The sequence below is a fragment of the Lichenostomus cassidix genome, chromosome 15, assembly GCF_008360975.1.
Source record: "Lichenostomus cassidix isolate B80296 chromosome 15, HeHo_3.0, whole genome shotgun sequence".
NCBI classification, from domain to species: domain Eukaryota; kingdom Metazoa; phylum Chordata; class Aves; order Passeriformes; family Meliphagidae; genus Lichenostomus; species Lichenostomus cassidix.
In genome coordinates, this window is record NC_139496.1 from 3524167 (window position 1) to 3549059 (window position 24893).

Consider the following 24893-nt stretch of genomic DNA (forward strand, 5'->3'; position numbering starts at 1 on the left):
ACTGCAATTAATGTCTGGAGCAGAAATGTGGCTACAAAGACTCGAATTTAAAGAGAGTGAATGGATGTTTCTGGAGCACTGAGTGACATGACTGCAGCTTGGAAAACGAATTTACAGGCTACTCTAAAGAACTTTAGCGCAGAGAGCTGGCAAAGCTTTCCTTCTAAAGGAGAAATCTGAAGTGTAAGGTTTTATTTCAGTGCAGTGTTTGGCCCTATAAAGTCAAATGAATCAAAGCTGTAAATGAAGATTATGCAAGAAGTCCTGCAGCTTTATTTTCTGCAGTTTCCCCCCCCAATACCGACATCAATAATGTCAATTCCTGTCTCCACAAGGGATGACAGCTTCTGGAGCATCTGGATATGCAACAACCTGGCTCAAGGCACACCTGGAACCTGTTGATGGCTTAGTCATTGAAGAACCTCCACAGACATTGCCATGAATCAGTTATTAAATTAAAAGTTCCTCAAAACCAGGGATCTAACATCACCCTAAAGCGCATTCACAGCGATAAGGAGAGAGCCCTGCAGGTTCACCAGTCATTCTGCTCAGCAGTTTAGCACAGTTGCACTAAAACCCACACAAAGATGTCAGAAGCAACTAGAAAACCTCTGACTGGCACGTGTGATCAGACCTCCAGAACAGTCACTGCCATGAAATTCCAGAGCCTTGGCTCTCAACATTCCCCCTTCCTTCTGGCTGAACAGCATGGACACCTCTCATGCTCTTTCCTTTGGTTAAGGTCTTAAAAAAGGGATGCCAAGGAAGGAGCAAAAGAAATGCCAGGCAAGAGGTTTGTGAAGTTTGCTTTTGAGATTTAACCATGGGGTGGTTTGAGTTTTAGGTTTTTTGATGGGAAAGGCCATTTTTGAAGGGCAATAAATTGGTGTGTTCTTAGAGGAGCCCCAAGTCCAGCTAGGCAAGCAAGTTACCAAAGTGAAAAATCCCTTCCGCCACAATTGTAACAAAACACAAAACATCCAAACCCTGACTCTGAGGTGTTTTGCCTTCAGATAAAATAACAATGGGGGAAAATTACCAACGAAAAAGGATGAAGAGCTTGGAGGAAAGCTGGAATAGATGCACCTTCCAGCCAGAGGACAGCTAACCCTCCTGTGCTTGCATAACAGCAAAACTCAACTCAAACACAGAAAGGAGATGTTAGATAATGTTCTGATAGCACAGGGAGCAGGTTTGTGAACCAAGACTACATTTTCCCTAATTACAGCTCGTCGTGCTATTGGCATCTTCCCTGCAGCCCAAGCCCATCTGCCACAGTGCACATTAAACAAACACAGCATTTCACTTGGGGCATCTTTATAAAAAAGGTATTAATCCTCATTTTTATCTCAAACGCCTTCAAGGATACCTTCATTTCTGATTTTTCCCTTTGTCTACAAGCAATTAAGAGTATAATGCAAAACGCTGGGATGTCTTGGTTGTTCACACAGGATTTTACCTTTTCTAATCTGAAATACAGATGTGCAGCATGATGAACCCATGGAGCTCAAGGCAGTGAGCAGGGCTGACCCTTCCCTCGTGACCAGAGGCAGAAGGACAAGTGCTCAGCCCAATTCTTCCCATAATAAACTCACAGTAGAAAATGAGGCCCAGGACAGTTAATTATCAATGAGCTTTCTGCCCAAAGTAAGTTCTCAAGAGCAACTTAGTCACGAAAAGTAACTTTTTTTTTTTTTTTTTTTTTTTTTGGTCAGCGCTGCAGGGAAATGAGCTGCTGGGCAGAAAGCTTGGCATTAACTGGAGGTGTTTAACTTTTTATTAAAGAATATAATGCATCACATTGATATCAAGATGCAGGCCACCTAAATTTTGATTTTTTTCTGAGCAGAAAAGCCACCCAGCTTTTCAACCATGGCCAGATCTGCAGCATGAGGCATCTTTGAATTCGTTCTCCCCAAAAGACCAGACTTGTCTTTAGGACAGCAATTGGGGAAGTTCTCTGAAGGTGTTCCATGGGGCTCCAGCAGCCCTGGGACTGTGATTTTACAGACCCTCCATTCAGAAATAACTTGAAAAATTAAGAAAGAAAGAGTGTGAACACCTCTGAGGGAACATGCCAGCTGCTCAGCAGCCCCACTAGAACTCCCTAAGGAGCTCTGAAGTGGAATTTATCCAACAGAACCAGAAAGGCAACACTGGCAGGAGAAACCCAGTGGCTTTAATCTTAAACTTGGGAGAGAAATTGAAGCCCACGTGCCCAAATCTACGGGGGCAAGTGCTCGCCATCAGGCTGAATTTTAAAAAAAATCAGCTGGAGGTTTTGTTGCCCTTCAAGTTAACCTCTAGAGTGCCACTGTGTGTTGGCAGGGACAGAGCCCAGCAAACATCACGTCCCATCTAATGCCACATGTAAAAACTATTAAATCGGTGCTCTGAGCTGCTGAGGTATTGTTGTTGTTGTTATTTATTTTGTCCTTTTCAACCCTTCCAAAGCTCTTCCGCTTCCAGTTCCACAGGCTGGGAACAAAGTAAAACCCTATTTTCCAGTGATGTCCAACAATGGGGCCACTGTAAATTCTGTTTTATTGCCAGTGCCCAAAACCGAGGGGGAATAAACGTCTAGTTGAAGAGGAAGATGAATAAAACTCGAAATGAAACTGCTCTGAGTGACTGTGACCTTCAGAACTGTTCACGTCCCGCTCTAATCGTTTGTTATGACCCCCACAGCCCCGGAAAAATTCACAGCACTACGGAGTTTATTATTTGAGGGAAAGAAAAGGTAAAAAATCCGCGTGGATTTGCGCAGCTAAGGAGCTGGGAGCAGGAGAGGGATCAATCTTCCAGAGGCAGCGAGCGTGGGGCTGCAAGGGGGGGAGGCGAGGAGGGAGAGCTCAGCCTCTGCAAGATTCCTGCCCCAAAAATCCGGGAGAAAAGCGAGGCCGCGCTCCGAGCCACCATCCAGCGGCGCGGCGCGGCCCGCCTTCCCGCGAGAATTTTATTGGGATTTCCATTATATAAAAAAAAAATTAAAAAAAAAAAAACCCCTCAAAAATTTTGAAAATAATAACGATGCCTAGGTATTGAAATAAATGTTAAAAAATCCCCCCCCCACTCCCCGGGTGAGCCGAGGGCGCTGCGCCGCCATCGCCGGGCCGGATCGCCGCCCCCTTCCCCGCCCGGGCCGCCCCCCGGCCCCGCCGCCATCGCCCGCGGCCCTTCCTTCCCGCGCCGGCCCGACACGTGCGGCCCGCGCCCCCCGCTCCCCCCGCTCCCTCCTCAGCAGGCGGGTCACGTCGGCCCGGGGGAAGCGGCGCCCCCCGCCCCGGGCCCCGCGGGGGGCCGACATGGAGCCTCCGCGCCGTGCCCTCCCCGCGCCTGAAGGGCACCGGCCGCGGCCCGGCCTCGCCCCGGCACTGCGGAACCCCCCTCGGCGGGGCCGCGAGCGCCGCGCCCGCCGCCATCGCGGCCCCCGCCCCGGCCCCGCCATGCTGCGGGCCCCGCGCCCCCCCTCCGCGGCCGCCGCCGCCCATGGAGGCCGGTGCGGGGCGAGGGCGGGGGGGAAGGGGGCGGCGGGGGCGGGCGAGCGGCGCCCGCGCCGGGCCCGGGGATGGAGCCGCGGCCGGGGCCGGTCCCGCGGCACTGCGCACCCACCTGCCCATGTTCTGCCTCCCCGCGGCTGACGGGAGGCCGGGGCCGCCGCCGCCGGGGGGCTTGCGGTTGTTGCCGGCGGGCTGCGCCGCCGCCGCCGCTTGCTTGAGGGACATGGCGAGGAGGGAGGGAGAGCGCCGGGGGTCGCGCCGGGCTGGGTGCGCTCGGCCGGTCCGCGCTGCGCTGCGCTGGCGGGGCCGGGGCGCCGCTGGCTCGGCCGGTTGCTCCCAAACAGTGCGAGCGGGGCGGAGGGAGCGGAGCGCGGCGCGGAGGGATCCGCGGGGGGGGCGGGCGGCGGCCGGGCCGCGCCGCGGGGCGAGGGCAGCGCCGGGGCCGGGGGGCTCGGCGGCCACTCCCGCGGGCTCGGGGCACCCCCGCGGGGCCGGCGGGGCGCGGCGGGGCGGCGGCGGCGGGCGCGGGGCGGGCGGCGGCGCGGACTCTTTACGGGAAGTCGGAGGGCGCGGCGGCGGTGCTGCGGCGGGTGAAGGGGCGGGGAGGGAGGGGGGACACGTGAGGCGGCGGCGGCGCGGGACGGCGGCAGCGCCCGCCCGGCCCGGCCCGCTCTGCCCGTGAGGCCCCGGCGGGGTCGGCGGGATCCCCTCGGCCCGCACAGCCCCCTCCGCGCCCGCCGGTGGCACCGGGCGAGCCGTTCCCGCGCGGCCCCCGCGGGCAGAGCTCCCCGCGCTGCGGGCCCGCAGGCCGCGGCCTGGTGTGGTGCGGCCCGGCCGCGCTCGCCCCTCCCCGGGCCCCAGCGAGCGGCGGTGGGAGGGCGGCGGGCTCGGCCCGCAGCGCATCGTTCAAAAGAAACCAGGCGGCGAGAGACAACGAAATGGAGGAAAAATGGCCGAGCCCCGGCCGGCTGTGAAAGGCCGGTGGAGGACGGCAGGCCCTGCGGAGCTGCCCTGATCCGCGGAGATGCCGAGCCGTCGCTGCCAAGCACATCCCTGCTCCTGGGGGAAAGCAAGATGGGGCCGGAGGATGGCTGCTTTCCCTGCAGTGCCCCTCCATCTTACAGATTTCGGAGCAGTCAGGGCTTCCCCTAATAGTAGAGAAATTAAAATTTGCATTGCGCTGACGGGTAAAATATTTAAACTCAAAGATGCCATTTCTCCCCTCACTCCGTGTTGCCTGTCCACCATCACCAGGCTCCCTGCAGAAATCCAGGGTGCAGTGGCTGTGTGTGGAACCTGCTTGCTGCAGAGTGGGAATTTCACCAGCTCAGACCCATGTGCAAAAATAAAGCCTGGTCTGTCCTATTAAGAAAAAAGTAATTATGCACGTACAGGATTAGTAAGAGCAGATGCAACTTGAAAACCAAGAGCTAAATTGATTTATAGCCATGGTTACTCAAAATGCTCAGAGTTTAATCTATTAATAGAAATGCTCTAGAAATCCCACAGGATTCCAATGGAATAAAAAGGAGCAGTGCTCTTAAGGCAGGCATTATTTATACACCTTGCTCCTAAAGCAACAGCTTTCCCGTGCAGTTGGGAGAGTTGTGGGTGGCAGCACACAATGGTAAAAAGATAAGAAATATTGAAGAGCTTTCTTAAATTAGCATTTTCCTTACACTTTTACCCTTTAAACCGATTGTTTTGTTTCACCTCACAGGCTCAGGTAACCCTGTGGTTAACACATTATGAGCTCCATGACAGATCCTACCCAAAATGGGCTCAGCATGAAGAATTTTTTCATTGAAAAAAACACTAAACAGAGCCGGGGATTTCAGAAAATTACATTTTTTAATCCTTTCAGTGAACTCACAAGGCACTTTGCTATTTCACAGCCACGGAACTGAGTGAGGATTTCTGGAGCCCAAGAGTTTCTTTAGGAGACATCAGCATCTGCAGAGCCAAAGGCAGTTTGTGAAGGAGCAGATTTTGGGACCATTTGCTGTAAGAGCAGGAAACTGGTTCACTGCATGTGATGGGATAAATAACTTTCCCTAAGAGCAGCTAAGAAAAATCCTTTATATATGTGTGTGTAAAATCCACTAGCATGAAAAAGCACTTAACCAGTATAAGACAATATATGACTATATAGTAATAATAATAATAACAATAATAGTTGTAGCAGTAATATATAGTATTATATAAAAATATAAGAAATACATAGAGCTGTTAGTGCCCAAAAGAGGCTGTGAAGATGTTGAAGGGTCTGTGCAGGGCCAGAAGTTGGACTGGATGATCCTTATGGGTCCCTTCCAACTCAGGATATTCCATGATTCAATGACCCAACCTCCTTAGGGTGCTGTTTATAAGCTGCAGCTCTTGCTTAGTCCTGAACCTTGAGCAACTTCGAAAAGGAAGTTATTCATGAAAAGCACAAGGAAGTCTGATAAGAGACTGAGTGTAACACATGCAGGTCGCTTCACCTGGGGTGTTTAGAGGTCATCAATGCTTCTCTAGCCTAGAATGTTCACAGCTCACAGCAGTTAGTGACTATTTATGGGGGCTGAAGGTTAAGAACCATTAAAGCACCTGCAGCAGTTTGAAGGGGCTGTGGGGGAGCTGCTGGCAAAGATGAAGCCCTTGATAGTCAAGAATATCAAAAAATACAGAAACGAGTTCCACAGGCAGAGGTGGTTTGTGAGACATGACACAAACATACTGAAGTACATTTTAGAGTGACATTACGTGCTCAGAAAGCAGGGTATGAATAGATTGGTGTTCACATCCTCAGTAATGACTCAAGTGCAGTTGCAGTTTGACTTGTTTTCTCCTTCAATGTGTGCTTTGTTTTGTTAAGCTCTGTTTGGCTTTCATTGTGCCCTCCCTTTGCTCTTTGTCGAGCATCTTCATAAAAAAAAAAAAAAAACAGATTAAAAGTAAATGTAGAAGTGATCATTTCAAACAGCTCTGTAGGGAATGACCAACAGAGAGCCTGCAGGGTGGTTCTCCAGGGACCACCTGCAGTGAACTCCCCAAATTCCCAGTCTAATGGGGTTCTACTGCTGCTGTGGCACATCATTCACTTTTCTTCTCTCTGCATATGCTCTTCTTTGCTATCCCACCATTCCCAATATTCTGTATTTAGTATTTTATGGCTTGGCTTTATCAATTTCTCACCTTTTTTTTTTCTTCCCTACCATTGTAGCTGATATTTTGGTTGTCGATGACATTGTGACAAAGAACAGCCAACAGTGGATGTGGTGGTGTAGCTGGGGAAAAATTCAGGATTCGCTCATCTGCTCTGTGATCAAGAAAGAAAAGCAACAATTCCTAATGGAGAATGTGTTCCCTTTTGCCTCTCCTGTCCACAATCCAGGTTAGAGCTGCTCCTTTCCAGGACTACTATTTCCATCCAGATGTGTGACTACATGTGCAGGCTGTATTTGCATGTGGAGATGAGTGAGGCTGATAATAGCAGCACTTAGCAGGAAGTGCTGTGTGATGTAACATTTCCTTGATCTAACCTGCTGTTCATCTTGTGCTCCCTTCCCTCAGCTGCCCAGGGTGATCCTCAACAGCACCCAGCAAGACAAAACACGCCTGGATACTCAGGGACAACAACACAGGGATTTTCTTTAAGCAGAATCAGCTGCTGGAGGAGCTCAGAGAACTGAGCTTTTCCACACACGTGTTTTCTCTTCCCTGAAGACTTCAATTCTTGAGTCCCATTATCCCTACCCCTCCTCTTGGAGGCTGAAGCTTTGTGAACAGTGCTGTGAGCACGGGGATCCCCAGACGATTGGAAGGATATTAGGAGAACAAATCAGGTGCTCTGACACACAGGCAGCACTTCCCAGAGATGTGGTGTAGCTCGTCAGCAAAGCTGCCCTGGGTTCTGACTGATGACACACCCCTGGCCAGAGCAGAACTGGTACCACAGCAAAACCAAACCCCAAATTCCAAACCAACCACGTGGGACAGCTGCTGCCACCTCTGCCTTTCCCCCCACCCTAATCTCTGTGTTGGGTGTTGCCATTGCTGACAGCTCCCCAAATTGACAGCTCAGCTCTCATCAGATACAGTTCTTGATCTGCACTAGCAGTTTTATTGTGATTTCTCCCCAATTCTCAGCCCTGCAGCTCCGTGCAGCCAGGGCATGGATGATGGATGTCCCTGCTGGGCTGTACACCCAGCTGCTTCTGCATCCAACAGGAGATGAAGGGAAATGCTGATATCCACGGAGCTCAGGAGGGAGGCACAGAAATGCCAGAGCTTGTGCACCCATAATCAACACTTGAATGACCCTTGCTCTCAATCACAGGCCTTGGACACAACAAGGGCATTTCCTTCCTCACCCAGCGAAGCTCCAGGATCCATCTGACAAAGCTGTGGCTCTGCAGTGACTGTTGGGACAGAGCTGCAAACTGGGAGACACCACCCTGCCCAGCAAAGCGCCAGGAAATCGCCAAGCAAGCGCTTTACCCTTCAGATTTCACATTTTTAGAAAAGGGAGGGGGGAACCCAGCCTGCCTCCTGCTAAGCAGCAGCAGCAGCAGCAGCGCACAAAGCAATCGTTATGCCAAGATTTAGCTCTTAAATCCCTCAAGATCTTGGTGCTCACAGAGCATAAACAACCTTTGCCTCCCATCCTGGCCAAGCAGTACCTCCAGGTTTCCCAGCACAGCCCCACAGACCCTCCCATACCCATCCTCTCCCCGGCCCTTTGCTGAGGCTGCCGTGCCAACAAGAAAGCCAGTTGCCATGGCATTTTTTCCCCCTACAGACAGATGTCCATTAAAAACCAAGTCAGCCTCAGGTTTGCTTCACAGAGCAGCTTTCAGTTATTATTACCAGCCTGCAAGGAATTTCCACTGTAGCCCTTCACCTCAGATGTTTCAATGCACTTCAGTATTAATCCCTGGGGATTAGGAGGAAACTACTACAGAGCAGGCACAGGTATGTTCAAAGGACAAATTTAGGATTATGATTGTGGTTTATGTTTTTGGCAGATGACAGCCACATGACTGTGCTTGGAAAGGGTTGGTTTTGTTACCTCTGGTGCTCTTTCCCCTGTTCACTGTGCTAAAATCATCAGGCAAATTGGAAGTGAGATGTGAAACTTTTCCCCTCCTCCAGCATGTCACACCTGGGGCTCAGATCTGGGATTTTGGCATCAAGAGGAACCTGCCTGTCCTGGACAGGGGCATCATCTCAGGCTCCATCCATGGAGAAAGGGAAGCCCAGGCAGCTTCTGTGAGCAGGGCCAAGCATTTCCAGCAACCACGTGGCTCAGGGAGTGATGTCTTCGTCCTTGGTCACAAGGCCACGTTTTTATTTAGGATTTGAAAAGGGGATGAATGGATTCCATATTCCCCCTCAGCCCATCCTGGGGTCCAAAGGCCTGTTGGAAGTGTTCCTTGGGAAGAGCAGAGGAGCTTCCTACTGCAGTGCTGGCAGCACATCCCCAGCATCACTGCAGGGATGAGTTTGGAGGGAGCAGTCAGGTATTTTTATTTGGACTCCAACGGTGCTAAATGTACGAGAATTAGACACTGAAATTTAACTATAGAGTGGAATTAGTTTTCCTGACTTAGCACTGCAGTGCTAGAAATCCTTGGTGCTGTCCAGGGAGGGATCTCCCCTCTCCCATCTGGCCTGGCAGGGCTTCCACAGCATTCTTTGGGAGATGTGGACCTGCTGAGATTCTGGAGCCTCCATTGCAGCTCAGATCCCTGCATCCAGGGTGGCTCCCAGGAGGCTTTCCACTGGAGCCTGGATCTTTGAGGGAGCCAAGTGCCACAATGCCAGCTGCAGGAATGACAGCTCCTTGTGGCTCTGGGGAGCAGCCAGGTCTGAGCTCACCCTGGCTGTGGGGTCCTGAGGGAACATTCCCTTCCAGGCTCTCAGTCACTTCCCAAGGCGAGACATTTGGATTTCTGCTCTCGGTTACAGCGAGCACAGCTGCAAATATGATCAAAAATATCTAATCCTCTTAACTGCTTCTGCAGTTTGACTCGATCGCTGCAGAGGAAAATGCTGTGATTGCAGAGTGCTGCCTGCATTCCCACATAAGCCCTGGCTTTTACACCATTGATCATCCCTCCACATCGATTTTTTTGGGAGGAGGACGTGTTTGGCTCCTTGTGATGAAGCTGAGGGTTTTTTTCAGGAAGGGGTGGAGGCCAGGAGCTCCCAGATCCCAGGGCAGCACCTGGCTCTTGATGCTCCTTCACTGAGCAAGCAGGATCCAGCTGGGATTTCTTCTTCACCAGAAGCCGGAGCATATTTGAAAGCTGCCAAGGAGAATTGCTTGGGAAAAATCCTTTTTGCTCCTTGTGCAACTCCTGCACTTGCAGAGGGAAACTCTTGGCACAGCTGTGCTTGGACAAGACTGTCCAGCTTGGCCTGTGTCAGCACAGAGCCTCCAGCTGCAGCAGCATCCCTGTGTCCTGTGGATAAGTGTGGATAACTCCAGCTCACCCATTCTCTTGGCCACATCTCCCACTCAGCTCCTCCAGCCCTCACAGAAGTTTTTCCAACTGGGACTCCACACACACCATGGATTCAAGCCAGCAGCAGTTTCTCCAGCCTATGTTAATTCTTCTTGGGCCAAGATTCCCAGCAGTGCAGAGGAATTGTTCTGGGAGATCTAGTCCTGGTTTAGATGCTAAATGGATTTATTGTGAGTTTGGTTTAGTTTTAGACCATGGAGCTGCTTTGGAACCTCACTCAAATCCGTAAGTGGGGGTCTCCCAGCACCCCAAAGAGGAGCCCACCCAGATGGGTTTCCTTCACCTGCTTAAACCCCTCTGCTGTACATGACAAGAGGCTCTTCCCCAAAGAATGTCCCACATCAGTGGAGATTGATAAATACCCCAAATAACACATAAATGAGGGAAGAGGAGACTGTGAAGCAGAGGCTTGTAAATTAGTGCCAAAAACATAATCTTTGCACCCAGGAAACCAAAGTGTAACCCACACTGACAATGTTCTCCAGGGCCATTGCCACCACGTAGGGACACAGAAAATAGGCAAGGGAACCAGCTCATTGCAGTCTGTCTCCAGGAAAAATCAGCACAGCCCCAGGATCTCAGGCTGGGAATAAAGCATGTGCTTAACACAGCTCATCCTCACCCACTGCCCTCAGGCCCACAAACCAGAGAACCTCTCCAACCACCAAACCAGCACAAAACTGAAACTACAAAGACCAAAATCTCAGTTTCCTGGTGAGCTCAGACGCCTCTGCTCAGAGCTCAGCTCCCACCAGCAGCAGCAAAACTTTCCACAGCTTCCCAGCCTCAGCACAGCTCAGAAAACACTCCCCAAAGAGCCCCCACCTACCCCAGCTCCAGCAAGGCAGCAATCCCCCAGGTGCAGCAGCTTTAGAGGAGCTGTTGGCCCTGAAGAAGGTTCAACAGGGCCCAGCTTCCTGGTGGGGAAGTAAACAACATTCTCCCGGAGGTGTTTGATGTTTTCAAGCAGCTTGGGATGGAAGGAGTTTGACTCTCCAGCTCCCTGGGAGAAGGTGGAAGGAAACCATGTGAGTGTCTTGAGGTTTGTTGTCTAACTCAATTAACCAATTACTTCCAGGTCAAGAAGGGGCAAAGCTATAACTGCTCTTGCTGCTATAAATAATGTTTGCTCTGGGGTGGTGCTGGAGCAGGAAGCTGTAGGTGTGGGGCTTGAGCTTGGAATGAAAGCAAATATCTCCAATTGCTTCCTGCTCCCAGCAAACCTGTCCCTATTTTGCTGTTGCTCCTCAGAGGCTGAGGTGAGCCTGAGCACAGAGCTGGCTCCTGCCTTGGGAAGTGTGTGTAGGAATTCAGGCTGGGGAGTAAATACACAAATGTCCCTCCTGTGCTGCAAAGCTCACCACAAACACTGCTGGCTGTCCTGGTGTGGGACCTGCTGTGGAACAGCTGGATGAGTTTGCCTTTAAAACACAATTATTAGACCAAAATGTCCATTTATGTAAAAAAAATAAGGGGGAGGAGATTTTGGGGAAATGGATGTGAATTTCTCAGAGCTCAAGCGAGAACAGACAAGTCACTTGCTGATCAAGGCAGGAATTTTCTAGTGGGCCTTAGAGAATTTGGCTTCAGAGAAAAGGTAAAGGGAGCAGAGAGCAGGTGCTGGGACAGCAGGGTGACCCCCTGGAAGGCATGGCCGTGGGGTCTCCAGCTGCTCAGACAGATGGGCAGCTGTGGATCTTTGCCTGGAGGGGACTCTGTGTCCACCCTGCTCTGGGCACAAGCCAGGGATGTCACCTCACCCAGGACTTTGGCTCCTCTGCAGAAAGGTGACACAGAGGGGATTAACTGGCATTAAGGTTCTTCTCAAGGGACAAAATATTAACAAGTCCCTGGAACCAGAAACAGCAATGTGTCACCCCAAACTGCCATTCCAGCTTTGCCACTGTTCAGGGGGAACATCCCAGGCTTGGAGCAGTGACAGCCCAGCCCTGGGGCTCAGCTCACCCCCAGCTGCCCTAAACTTCCTCCCAAGCAGGGCAGCAGAGCCCTCTGTCCCTGCCTTCCCCCTCAGCCCCTGAGCTGCCTCTCCCTGTGCTCACTGGGGAGCAGCTGCTGGAGTGAATCATCACAGCATCCTCCAGACTCTGCCAAGCTCCGTGTGCTGCTGGCTGCCACCCCAACCCAGCTGGGCTTCTCCCTGGCCGCTGAAATCCCACAGCCTTCCCTGCAGCCCTGCTCAGCTCCTCTCTCAGGCACGGGGGCGTTGTCCCCACGGCGGTGACAGCAGAGGCTCCTGGTCACTGCCCTGCCCAGGCTCACAGAATCACTTTGATGTCCTGCTCTCCCTCCCTGCCAGGAGGTGAATCAGGAAATCCTTTTCCAGAGGGAAGAGCAGGATCCAGTGAGGTTCACAGCAGTGCTTTGGGGAGAGCAGGTCCATCATTTCTTGCTCCAGCAGGAACATCTCTCTGTTACTCCACAGAGCCCACGTGGCAAGTGCCAAGGCAGGTTGTTTCCTACAGCTCTCTGGGATACCACCCAGCAGAGCCAGCAAAGCCCCGAGCTGTTCAGCTGGGGAAAGGTGTGTTCCTTTCAGGATTTAAAAATAAAAACGCCTATTTAAAGGCTTGTAACCACAGCAGGAGCTCGGCCAATCTCAGCTGTGCAGCGCTGGCGAGTTTCACTGCTGGAGCCTCCTGCTGTGGTGACAGTGAGTCACAGCCAGGGCTGACCTGCTGCTCCACTTGCTGATGTCAAAACCTGACCACAGGCTGAGGTCTCAGTGCCAGTGCTTTTTCCATGCACTGGGGTGTCCGGATGAGGGGTAAGGAAGAGTCACAGCCCAGCCTGAGCTGGGATTTCTCCCTTCACCACAAGCCCCACTTCCTTGTGGGAAGTGTCCCAAGGGAGGGAGCCTGGGGGAGCTCGATGATCTACAGCAGTGAATGAACACCCAGACAGACCCTGCAGGTTCTCTGCTCACCTGAGATGATTTTAGAAGCTGGAGGGGACTCGAGGATGTGATTCAGACAAAATATTCAGCAATTCTTGCTTTTTCTGCATGAGCTGCCCAGAGATAACTGCCCAGCCTTATCTGCTCAGCTAAGCCAAACTTCCCCAGCCCAAATATGACCAAGAGCTTGTTTGGGCAGCTTTGCCTTCGAGTTAAAAACAATCAGACTTCCAAAATACCAACTTGCCTCCTCCCTCCCCTGCAGTGGAACACACACACAGAAAGAACTGCACGCTGGTTTAATTTTCCATCACATTTTTTGAAAACGAATTCCAAGATAGAGTACAGCATCTTTAGTGTTCTACACAAAGCAAGCCTTCAGCAAAAGGTCAGAGGATCTTAATGGTGTAAAAATATATCTTAAATAAAATAGTTTCTCTAGGAGAGCAAGCCGTGCTGTACATCTCTAGCTCCTTAGAGTCATTTACAGAAGGCAGAGGCCTGGTAGTACAATCCACACACTGGAAAAGTGAGTGTACATTCCTGCTACAAAGTTAGAAAAGGTCCAAGTTCCAGGTGGTGGGGGCAGATCTCCAAAGCCAAGCCATCAAGGGGATGCCAGGAGTGCACTAACAGCGCCCTGTAATTCCAGTGAGGAAGTTCAACACTTCCAGTCCGTAGAGCCAGGAAGCGGATGAGAACCACCCGCCTTCCCGGGGTCATCCCAGGGACTGGAACTCGTCCCTTTCAGTTGGCCAAAAAAAGAACAACTTCTAGCAATAAAGGACTGGCTGTTTGGTGCCTGTGTTCCAGGCTGGACCTGCTCAGCCAGAGCTGTTTCAGTGTTCCAAACTAAGGTCATGATTGTTCCAACAAGGACAAGGATCATCCTGCGGTCTGGGAAGACAACTGGGGACTCCCCTGCCGTTTTTAACAAAAGATCAGCTTTTAAATGCTCTGATTCTGAGCACAACAGCAACCAGGACAGTCGCTTCTCCAGGGAAAACTTCCCACCCCAGAGCATCGAGTCTTAGATTCTAAATGAAAACCAACAAAAAACGCAAACCAAACCAGATCTGTGCACAAAATTCCCTTACAGGACCTGTGTCCCTTTGGGGCAAGTCACATGGAAGCTTTGCCAGCTGAGGTTGTGGATAGTGCCACGTTTTGGTGAGCACAGGAACTGGAGACAAGAGCTGTAGCTCCTGCTGAGGATCCAGCAGAGGGGCAGCACCTCCAGGAATGTGGGAAGAGTTTGGAAAATGCTGTGCTTGTCCCTCCCTCTCCTCACCTGGCTCTGAGGAGAACAGCTCTGCAGCTTCCACCAACATTCCCAGTGCAGCTCAGTCAGGGGACACACACACCCTGCTCCAGGAGCACTGGAATGCTGGGAATGTGTACCCCAGCTCACAGATGATTCCACTGATTTTGTAGAAACACCTATAAAATAGCCACATCAAACTGCATCCAGAACACAAAACTAACACCCTTTCTGCCCCACAGGCAGCACAGCAAGCACTGGCCTCTCAAAGGCCACCTTTCAAATAAAGAGAGATCAGAGCAAAGTCTCTAAAAGCCTTTAAATTCCCAGACCATGGGCCTTTAGGACTTGTCTGGTTTCTTACACCACTAAGATGGTTTATTTTCCACACCTCACTCCTTTTTCTTTCCAAACTACAGTTCTACTCCTGCACAGGCAGTTCTGCAGCGTCAGGACTGCACATACAAAAAGGAGATGTATATAACCTAATTTACGCTGTTTATTAAATAACTTCTTAACTGAGAATACTTTGAATCCAGGAGAAGAACTGGAGAAGCCTTACACACTGGGCTGAGCTACTCTACAGCATCCCCCCTGGGAATGGGATGTTGGCCATGGACACCCCCCACACCCCAAAACACTCTCCAAGGAAGTCAAATGCATGACAGGAGGGGCTCTGAAAAGGAGGGAAGGCAAAATGGTCACCAAGATCTGCCTAAAAAACAGCTAAATAGTGCAGTGAAATGCTTTTAAATACCACAGACACCTCCACTGACTGGCAGCCAGTTTTATGAGCAGCTCTGGAGACAATTTCTAGCTGAGCTTTAGTGAGCTGGGTGTCGCCAGCCCGAGTTCCGAGGTGAGCCTGGCCTGCTGCTAGCACGGCCAGTTCCAGGGTGAGAGCAGAGAATTCCCATTCTCATTTCCCTCTCTTGCCACGGCCTCTCCTGGAGGAAGGTTTGCCTGTGCCTGCTGTGGAGGAGCTGGCAGAAGATGCCACTGCAATGTTGATCTGTCCTTCCTGAATCTCCTGGCGAGTCTCAGCTGGCAGGTGGTTGATTTTCTGTTGTGTCTCCAGGTAGAACATGACGTCCCTCAGCTGCTCCTGGATCTCAGAGATCTGCAGGTCCTTCTGCTCACAGGTTTCCTTCAACACCCTCTCCTCCTCCTTCAGTTTGTTCTGCAGCAAGGCCTGGTTTGCTCGCAAGCACTTGTTCAGTTCCTGCTCCTCCTTCAGCTCGTTGGAGAGTTTTGCCACTTTGTTGTTCAGCTGAGAACACCTTGCAGAGAGAAGCACAGGTCAGGACAGCAGCACTGCCCACCCAGCCCACCAACACCACCTGGAATCTGGTTTTCCTGCAAAGATGAGCAAGGGGAGGCAACAGAAGAAGACTCTGAAATCCACCCCCAGGTCAGGCAATTCCATCTCATGCCAAATGCCAACAGGCAGGATGTGGCTGGGAGATGGAACCAACCTTGGACATGCACCTGCAGCTTTTGGAACAGGGGACACAGCCCCACCCAGGGAATGCATGGATTTGTAATTCCCACCCTTGACATCTATCCTCCAGGCACTTCCCAAGAGCTGTATTTTCCTCAGTGCTGGGTGATGCCTCTGCTGAGCTGCCTTTCATCCCTTTGGATGCAGCACCAATGGCAGAACAGACTGGCATCTCCCTCAGAGCAGGGAGAGGAAGGATCCCTGAATGCTAAACACGCAGAGCGTGTAAAGGGAGCTGAGGGCCCCAAAGCTGTGCTCGCTCAGACACTTCCCATTTGTGAACACCTACAGAAATCAGAGCTTTTTTTACAGTGAGCCATGTTCTCAGTATTCCAGCTTAAACAGCTCAAAATTGCCCAGGAATAGCAGGGGTTTTTTTTCATTGTGGATGTCAGTGCACGGCGTTTTAATGGCTGCATGGAACTAAACCTGGCAGCGATACCCACTTCCTCTCCACTGACTGCTTTTCTTTGAGCAAGTCATTGAGCCGCTGTTCCAGACTGTCACACTTCTCAATGGTCTCTTTAAATTTAGTCTTCATGTTGTTAATCTGTAAAAACAAACACAGGGGGCATTTCCAACAGCTCAAAGTCCGCTGCACTTTCGTCAGGACACTCCGTTTTCCGGAGCTCTTTCCAGACTTTGACCAATTCCTACCCTCCAGGTAAGGAAAGCTTGGAATCAAGGCTTTGTCATGGTGAGGAGCCCCAGTGTCACCCTAGGATCCCAGACAAGGAGCCACGTTGCCGTGGAAGCTGCTCCCACAGAACAGCAACTCCGGCTGCAGATCCGTGCCAGGCACAGCCAAAAAGCTGCAGCAGCTCCTTAACTTCTTCCTGCCTGCATCCAGCACTCCTTTGGCCACCCTCTGGTGGTTCTGGATCCATCAGCAAACTCGGATTTCCACCTTGAGGTGTTACAAGGCTGGGTTTTTGCTTGTTTTAAACTAAACCTCAAAGTGTGGTCACAGTGTGAAGATGACCAGGCTGCCCTGCTCAGGGCTGGCTCAGCAGTGCTGTCATCAGCCACTGACCCACTGACACCAATATCTCACTCACAACACAAACACCCACTGGCCATGGCCTTCCTCTTCCCTCTGCTGCCCCACTCCAGCTGGAGAAAGCCAAGCTCTCCTTCTCCAGGTGCTGCACCAAACCTCCAGCATGAGAATTACAGGAGATTTAGAGTCAGGAATTCTTGCTTCCCCTCTGTTGGCTCCTCCCATGCAGTGGGGCAGGAATTCAATGGAAAATGTTTTCCTGGAGGAGCAGTCTGGACACACGTCACTGTCAGCACACAAGGATGCAGAGCAGGTTTTAAGCCTTCCAGCCCTAATCAGGGAATGTTTGTGCAGCTGATGGTTAATTTGGGGAAGTAGCCTGAGCACTGATAATGGAATACACTGCATGGTGGCACCAATCCAGACAAGACTTACATGGAGAAAGTCCCTTAGTAAAATTATTGGGATCTTTAAATGTGGAACCACTTTTGGGGCATAGATCAGAGTGGTTTCTCTTTGAAGCTGCTTTGAGAATTGTGTTTCCTGGCCACTTGCAAGATGATTTTTTAATATATATTTTCCTTTTATAGGGCTCTCCATAAGATTCCTGGGACTGTTCTTTAGGACAAGGTCAATGACCACTATTTCAATGGTCACAATTTCTGTTTGCTTCACTGCAGACACTAAATAGTTAATTAGAAGCCCTGCAGAAAGTTAAGGACTCAATTTTAAATCCTGCCTCACTTGAAACCTGGTTGAAAGGATCTACGTAGAGCGAAAAAAGCAGGAGAATATCCTCCCTGGATTTTTCCCAGTGACATTTTGAAGCAGTCCTGCCTGCAGGATGCTTTATAGGAGGAGACTCTGAACTTTTCCCAAAGGGTGACGGGGAGAGAGAGGGGATCAAAAAGAAAGGGCAAATCAATATGCATTTGGAGCAGAGAGACAGTTCCACCTTCCGCAGCCGAGCAAATTAAAGTCATATTGTCTCTGCTCCACCACCATTCCCTGGAGATCCATGTCGGAGAGACGGATGGCTCCAGGATCCTGCAGCACACACTGCCTTCCACCGCTGCTGCATTTCCCCAGCAGCACATTTAAATCACCCTGCAATCTCTGTGGCAATCTACCTGCTTCTGCACCACTGAGCAGCAAATTGCTCCCTGGGAGCAGCCAGATAAGGGACAGATCCATCTTGGAGCCAATTTTCCCAGCTGGGAGCGGAACAGGCTGTGCAAGGCCACGGCAGGCAGTGCCCAAGCTGCACCAGCAGCTCCTTCTTCTCCCATTTCACAGTGCCAGGACCTTTCCCAGAGGCCCAGGGCAGAGCTCACCTCTTCAGCGGTGTCCTTCTCGATCCGGACAATCTTGTTTTCCCAATAGATCCGCTGGGATTCCAGCTGGCTCGTCAGCAAGTAGGAATACTACAAACACAGGAGACACACAGAGCAGTCAGGGTGGCTAAAAACCCCAAAGGGCTCCAATCTACAAGTCAATTTAACCAGATGAAATCAGGAGGTTCTGGACACACATCCCAGCTGCAGATCCAGCTGATGACTTCCACCGGTTTGATTTCCCAATCAAATAATTTGGGGTTTTTTTTGAAATCAAGGAAAGCCTTCCAAGCACAACAAGGAAAGTATCAAGCCAAGAACTTTTTAAGGAGATGGATTTTTCATGGGAATAGGAATAAATGTCTACAGGAAAATGAAGCTTCACCCATCCCTGTTCTGAGAGTCTGAGATCCCAAAGGCTGAGGGGCAGAGTTTCCATCCACAGCCCAAACTCCAAGGCAGAAAGATCAATGCACATATTCAGCTTCCCTATAAGGAGATTTCTGGGAAAGCACCCTCAGCTCTCTGTAACTATTCCCAATTACTCTTCTCCAACACGTATGGGCCATTCCAATGTCATTTTGGTATCTGAACAAGGATCTATGCTTTAAAACCCATCATTTCCCTTTTGGTTCTGTGAATGAGTCATGAGAAGGTTGAAAAAGGTGATTACTTCTTTTCATCAGGCTAATAAGCATCAAATTAGGCATTCACTAGAGAATTAAACATGCACAGAGCCTTGATCACTCTCAGTAATTTCTGAGAGCCAAAGCACTCTGCCAAATTCATTCTCTGTTGAAATATTTCAATCTCATAAGGCAAATCTTACCTGCTTTAAGCAACCACCTCACAGAAAAACAGGGTTAAAATTAGCTGGTTTAGCATCTAAGTGTTATTCAGAAAATTCACTGAAAAGCAACCAAATATTTATGTGAGCAGTGAGCTCCTCCAGTCTGGTCTCTGTGGGCTGTTCCTCCTCACAAACCCTCGTGTCTAATGCGGCTGAAATCGTGCTGCAGTGTCTGCTCAGTGAAGCAGGGATTTCACGCTCCTCTCCTTTAGTTAGGAGAGGGGAAGCCGGGCAACAGGTACAGAAAATAAATAAATCATTATCTGTTCAAGAGAAAGGAACAGAACAGGGCTGGCAGCAGACGGTCAGCTCTCTGTGCTCGCCAAGGTGAGCACGCAGCTGTGGGTTCCTGCAGCCTCGTTCAGTTTGGGGGCTAAACTATCCAAACTGACAGCTCCACACGGATCCTGGCTCTGAACCCAAGCCACAGGACCACTAGGAAGGGTCTGGGGAGCGACTCAGAGCCACTTCTCCCTCCAGTGCCCCCTGTTTGCAGCAGCACAAGCACCTCCTCTTCAATCAGCAGTGACCACAGGACGACACTGCAGCCAGCTCACACTGCGCTGCATCGGCTCTGCAGAGCCAGGGAGAGGCTTAAAAAAAAAAAAAAAAAGGAAAAAAAAAAGCAGTAAACCCATCCTGCTCCTGCCTGGAGACAATTCCCTCCAGGCTGGGAGCAGATCTGCTGCCTCAGCTGATGGGATTGAACCGCGGTCATGGCAGGGCTGGAAACACTTCCACAATGCAGAGCCCAACAAGTGAAAATATTTACCTCTAATTGTAAGGCATCAATTTTCTCCTCCTGGCACATATCCCCCTCACACTCGTACTGAACTAGCTTGCCATCAGTTTTGCTTGCCACCAGCCGATGCACGTAGTTGTCTGTGGATAGAAAATGTCAGCATGGCACTCAGAGCTGAGGAACTCCCACTGATTGAGCAGTTAAACCATCCAGACCCTGCCCCAGCGCCTTGGTGAGGCACAAAGCCAACACCATGTGGATATGGTGTTTAGGAGATTCCTCCCAGCCACCTTATGGGGTATTTATGACAACAGCCCAGGGAAAATTGATGGAAAGGGAGTAACAAACATTCCAGGGGCACTGTAGGACTTTTCTCCCTCCTCCAGCTGCTCCAATCCCGGGAAAGCTGCTGTTAGAGCAGAGATGGCTGCTCCACAAAGACAGAGATCAGCACAGACACAACCTCCTCCATCTCCAGGCAAATTCTGCCCCAGCTAACACCCCTAAAGCTCCCCAGAGGCTGTGCTGCTCACCCCCAGCGTAGTCCCAGACGCGGTGGTTGGTGAGCTGCATGGCATACGTGTGCTGCGTCTCCTCAAAGTGCTTGTAGGCGTGGCGGCTCACGTAGCGCCCGCAGCCGATGTGCCCACAGATCAGACAGATCCACAGGTTCTGCCAAAACAACAGCACCTCTGAGGGGGCAGCTCTGCCAGCTGGACAGGCAGCACCCCCAGAGAGCGTGAGCCACCCCCTCAGCAATGAGCTGGGTTTGCTTTCCCACTCCTCCTCCTCAGAGAAAGCAGTTAGAGCCCTGCAGGGACTGGAAAAATCACCACCCTGATGGGAGAGTTGCCTTGGCTAAGGGATGAGGGATCTCAGCAAGCTCTGGAGGGCACAGCCTGGAAGGGCCACCACCATCAGGATGGTTTAGCTCCCTGCTGTCACACTGATCTTTCTAGGAGTCACAGAGATTCATCAGAGCAGGAAACCTGTGAGGTAACACCCCTTCCCAGCACTGATCCAACCCAAAAGGAAAGCTGAGACCCCACTGGCTGGTAAAACCAGCCCAAAATCAGCCCTAGAATTAAGGCCCAAAGCAACCCCAGCAGCTGTGCAGTCAGATCTAGGCTAGATCTCACCATCCACCCACCTACTTACTTCTTGAACTCCACACTCAAAACACTTGTTCTCTTCCACGGGCTCTGGAGTCTGGCAGTACCTGCACACAGGGCACCTGGAGGGCAACAGGGATGTCATGAGACAGAGGGAGCAAAATCTGCACATCCCAGTTATTAGAAGAGAGCCAGAGAGCTCCAGGGAAATGCCTTGAGCAGCAGGATGATCCCTGTGTCACCCATCTCTCAGCTCACATTTACCCCACTGGGTTCCACACACAGTTACTGGTTTGAGGCTGGTGACAGAACAAAGAACATTCTCCCAAAGACATTTCAGCTCCATCTGGTTTTGCTGCAGTCTGAGGGATTTACACAGAAGCTACACACTGAGGAAAGGAACTACACAGCCAAGTGACTCTGTAAACATACCTCAGTGCTTAAAACAACCCTGAGGAGATACTTCAATCCCACCCCAACCCATAACTGTACCCTAAAACAATCAGCAGCAGGCATCCCTTTTGCATCTACCAAAGATCTTTCCTCTCTTTTGGAACTCCCTCAGTGCTACCACAAAGACAGAACACCCCAGAGCAGAAGGAAGCTCTGTCCAGCCCTGGAACAACAGTAGCTCAGGTCAGGAATAAGATAACTGAGGCTGCCTCCTGCTGCCAGGACTGTTTATGTATTTTTCATTAGCTGCTGGGTAAGCCCCAGAAATATTGCAGGGAGGAGACAACTGGGCTGTAGTCAGTTCCTATATAAATTCAGGCACTTGCAGCCTCCATGGTGCCTGAGCAAGGAGAACAGGGGTTTTCCTTCATCCTTCTTTTAGACTGAGAGCATAAGCTCTGCTTAAAATGTATATTCCATATTTCAGGGCTGTTGGGATCTCACTCCTGCTCTGGCTGCGCTCCACTGCCCCAAATTTACACTGCTTTGGATTTATGGAGCAAAGCAGCCCATCAGCCTGCACAGCTACAGATCTGATTGATCTCACTGAGGTTCTGCTCCTCTGGCTCAGGAGTGACAGATCACAGAGAGCTGCAATCCTCCTCACATTCCATCAGAGAATTTGGGAATCAGGATAGCAGGGAGGGAGCAGCCCCAGGGAGGATCTGCAGCCTCCTGGCTGCAGAGGTGCAGCAAACCAGCAACAGTGGCTTCCCCACCTCTTCTTCCTCCCCTCCCAGCATCCAGGTTGGAGAGAAAGCTCCCCACAGGGCAGGAGCAGATCCATCTGCAGGATGCAAAAGACAGGACTGGCTGAGCTGCCAAGGCTGAGTGAGGCAGGGCTGAGTGTGCAGCCAGGGCTGTTTAGCCCAGCACTTTTCTCCTGCAGCATTTTGAAATAATCAGCATTCCTGTACAACTCCCTCCCTGCCTCAGCAGCGAGGCCCCTGGGAACCATCGTTCAATTACTTTTGGCGGGGAGATTTCTCTCCGGGAACCCCTTAATGGGAAAAACGGAGCATTAGGACTTGCAGTAATTCCTGCCCTCGCAGTGACGAGCAGAGCTTTGTCAGCACAACCCCCCCAGCTCCAGGCAGGGCTTCAGAGGTGGAAATAAAGGCCAGGCTCTCACGTGGTGTCCTCCCAGCGCTGCAGGCACTGGCTGTGGAAGCTGTGGTTGCAGAGCGTGGTGAGGATCCCGTTCACAGACTCGTCCATCCTCTCCAGGCACACAGTGCACTTGGGCAGCTCTGTCAGGTCCATCACGGGCAGGCTGGCTCCCTGCAAGCACCAAGCACAGAGAGATTGCTCAGCACTTTCTCATCAGCAGGAGTTAAGTCCAACTTCCCACCACCAGGGTTCAAAACCATGACGTGGGAATGCTGTGAGGCCACAGAGTGGTTGGGAATTTATTGGGAAAAAAGTGATCCTCAGCATTCAAAGGGCCACAGCCAGGGCTTAGTGAAGGGGCTGCACCTGCAACCAGCCCCACTGTGCTCTGTGGATTCCCTAAATTACAACCCAAGGCAGGTTTAGGTCACAGTTGAGGCACAAAGCTCGTGGACAAAACTCTCCCAAACACCACTGGAATGGGAAATGGGGGTTGGGTTGGTGTATTGAGCTGTTCTTGCTGCTTATTCTCCAGATAATCCTGTTTAAACATTCTGAAGTGCAGGGGAAAAAAAACAAAGCAAACTTACATCTTCTGACTTGAAGACTTCAGCTCTTTCCACATACACCAGCTGGCAAACATCCTCCTCAATGGAGTTGAACTGCCTGCCATTGCAGGCCATGTAGAAGCTGTCTGCATCAGCCTGGGCACAGAGCAGGGGAAATTGGTTAAAAACAGAAAACTCACAGCTGATCCAACCAAGCAAGAGGAGGAGAAACCTCCCCCCAGCCAGGTCCTTTCTGTTCAGCACAGCACAACGCTCTGAACAAGCTGAGAAATAGCAGAGAGCTCTGCAAATGGACTAATTTTTGAAAAATATTATGCCAACAAGAAACAGGACAGGCAGAACATGGCATCCACTGCTTCCAGCAGCCCTGGGAATTCTCTAGGAAGAAGGACAGGGCTGTTTTTTCATGGGTAAGTGCAGCCCTGGCTAAGAGCTGCCCAGTGAAGCCACCCAACCCTCCTGCACAGTGACAGTGTGTGACATTCCTGCAGCCAAGGAATGCTGGGAGCATCTTACCTGGGAGCTGAACTTGATGAGCACCATATACTGGTTAGGGGTGGAGTCTCTGATGATCTTCATGTGCTCAATCACTTCGTAGAAGGAAGCCACAAACTTCATGAGGTCGTGGCTGGTCATGGTGGCAGGGACAGTGAGGATGCAGAGCATGGCACTGCGCCGCACGTCCTCCTTCAGGGACGTCATCTTGCTGGGGACACAGCAGGGACACAGCTGGACACACAGCTCCAGCCACAGAGTCACAGGAGCTCTGCATTCCCAGGAGCAAGTCACCCTTCCTGTTTGTCCCCATTCAGGAGCCACAGCCCCGGGGTGGCCAACTCACCCTCCCACTCCCACGTGAGCTACCATTAGTCAGGAGTTCTTACTTTGTTTTGTACAGGTGCATAATTCCATGGACAATTTCCACTGAGGGGTTCCCGCTGAAGAAGGAAATCTGGTCTGGGAGCTGTTTGGAAGGCGAGTCTGGAGCAGCCTCACACTCCTTGCTTTGATCCTCCTGTTTAGTTTTGTCTTCAGCTGATGCAGCCTCTGAGGATTTTCTTCCTTCCATGGCAGCTTTGGCTTCATCTTGCACAAAGGCAAAGTTTTCCCATTACTGAGGGGAAGGGACCACAAGGATCACCCAGCCCCACTGAGTCCCCAACAATCCCACCTTGGACATCCCTGGCAGTGCTGGCCAAACACTGCTCAAGCTCTGGCAGCCTCAGGCTGTGCTCATTCCCTGGGGAGTCTCAGTGCCTCACCACCCTCTTGGGGAAGAACCTTTTCCTGATATCCAACCCAAACTCCCCTGGAACTGCTCCAGCCGTTCCCTGGGCTCTGTCCCTGCTCCAGAGGGGAGATCAGAGCTGTGGATTGGGATGAAGTCAGCGGGAACTGCTCTCCGGGTATAACCAGCTCTACCCGCACCCCAGCGCACATCCCCGAACTCTTCGGCTTGTTTTCCAACCCGCAGGGCTGAGCCCGGACCCGCAAACCCCGCAACTCCCGGCTCACCGCCCTGCCTGCCCGGGGACAGCACCGGACACTCCCCCCGCCCCGCCGACCCCAAACGGCCCCGCCGGTACCTGCCCGCGGCTGGATGGTCTCGATGATCACGTCGGTCATCTCCCTGCGGCCCAGGTGCTGGTGCAGGATGGCCGCCCGCTCCCCGGGGCCCTTCCCCTCCAGGCAGGCGGGCACGCCGCCCGTGCTCTCCGCTGCCATGTCCGGAGCTGCGGGGACAAAGCGGGCGTTGGCACGGGGCGCCGGCCGGGGAGTCCCGAGCCCGGCGGCACCGGGACGGCACCGGGACGGCCTCCTGCGGCAGCTGCGCGGTGCGGAGCGGGCCCGGCCGCGCTGCCCCGCGCCCCGCCCGCGCCCCCGGCGGGGGAAACCCACCGGCCGCGCTGTAGGCGAAGCCCGCGGGCAGCGGGGAGGTGCCGGCCAGCTCCAGCCGGATCACGACCAGGGACACGCTCATGGGCTCGGCGGGGCCGCCGGGACCGACCGGACCGGAGCGCCGCCGCTTCCGCCT

At 51.9% G+C, this 24893-nt stretch overlaps 2 protein-coding genes and 1 long non-coding RNA gene across 19 annotated transcripts in view; 1 reads left to right on the forward strand and 2 right to left on the reverse strand.

Annotated features, from left to right (window-relative positions):
- Positions 1–3870, reverse strand: part of ATXN2 (ataxin 2) — a 48240-nt gene extending 44370 nt beyond the window's left edge. For 10 of the 16 annotated variants that reach the window (XM_085075569.1, XM_085075568.1, XM_085075565.1 and 7 more), the window contains exon 1: positions 3613–3869. In XM_085075569.1, coding sequence (XP_084931695.1) covers positions 3613–3725 — 113 coding nt within the window. In that variant the 5' untranslated portion in view covers positions 3726–3869. Of the gene's footprint in view, positions 1–3612 lie in introns of all 16 variants that reach the window. The other 6 variants (XM_085075559.1, XM_085075561.1, XM_085075563.1 and 3 more) reach the window with 3 other exon arrangements.
- Positions 3871–4095: 225 nt separating this feature from the next.
- On the forward strand, positions 4096–13370 carry LOC146430182 (uncharacterized). Of its 2 annotated transcripts, XR_014855294.1 has the most exons (3): positions 4096–5504; positions 6706–6876; positions 7056–13370. It is a non-coding gene; the product is annotated as an uncharacterized LOC146430182 (long non-coding RNA). The 2 variants fall into 2 exon arrangements; XR_014855293.1 differs by having other exon boundaries at positions 4096–6876.
- On the reverse strand, positions 13211–24893 carry BRAP (BRCA1 associated protein). The gene is made up of 12 exons (XM_085075581.1): positions 24758–24893; positions 24445–24591; positions 23743–23944; positions 23375–23564; positions 22880–22993; positions 22312–22460; positions 20773–20848; positions 20148–20286; positions 19645–19754; positions 18023–18112; positions 16135–16238; positions 13211–15467 (listed from the first exon to the last, which is right to left on the reverse strand). Exons 1-12 carry the CDS (start codon positions 24837–24839, stop codon positions 15107–15109), a joined length of 1764 nt encoding a protein of 587 aa, XP_084931707.1. The 5' UTR covers positions 24840–24893; the 3' UTR covers positions 13211–15106.

Bases quoted from the DNA above. Each gene is read 5' to 3' on its own strand.
- BRAP (XM_085075581.1), bottom strand. From the start codon at position 24,839: ATGAGCGTGTCCCTGGTCGTGATCCGGCTGGAGCTGGCCGGCACCTCC. The intron at 24,592-24,757 runs GTGGGTTTCCCC...TTGTCCCCGCAG, and splicing joins CTTCGCCTACAGCGCGGCCG to CTCCGGACATGGCAGCGGAG. The intron at 22,994-23,374 runs GTAAGATGCTCC...CTCTGTGCCCAG, and splicing joins TCATCAAGTTCAGCTCCCAG to GCTGATGCAGACAGCTTCTA.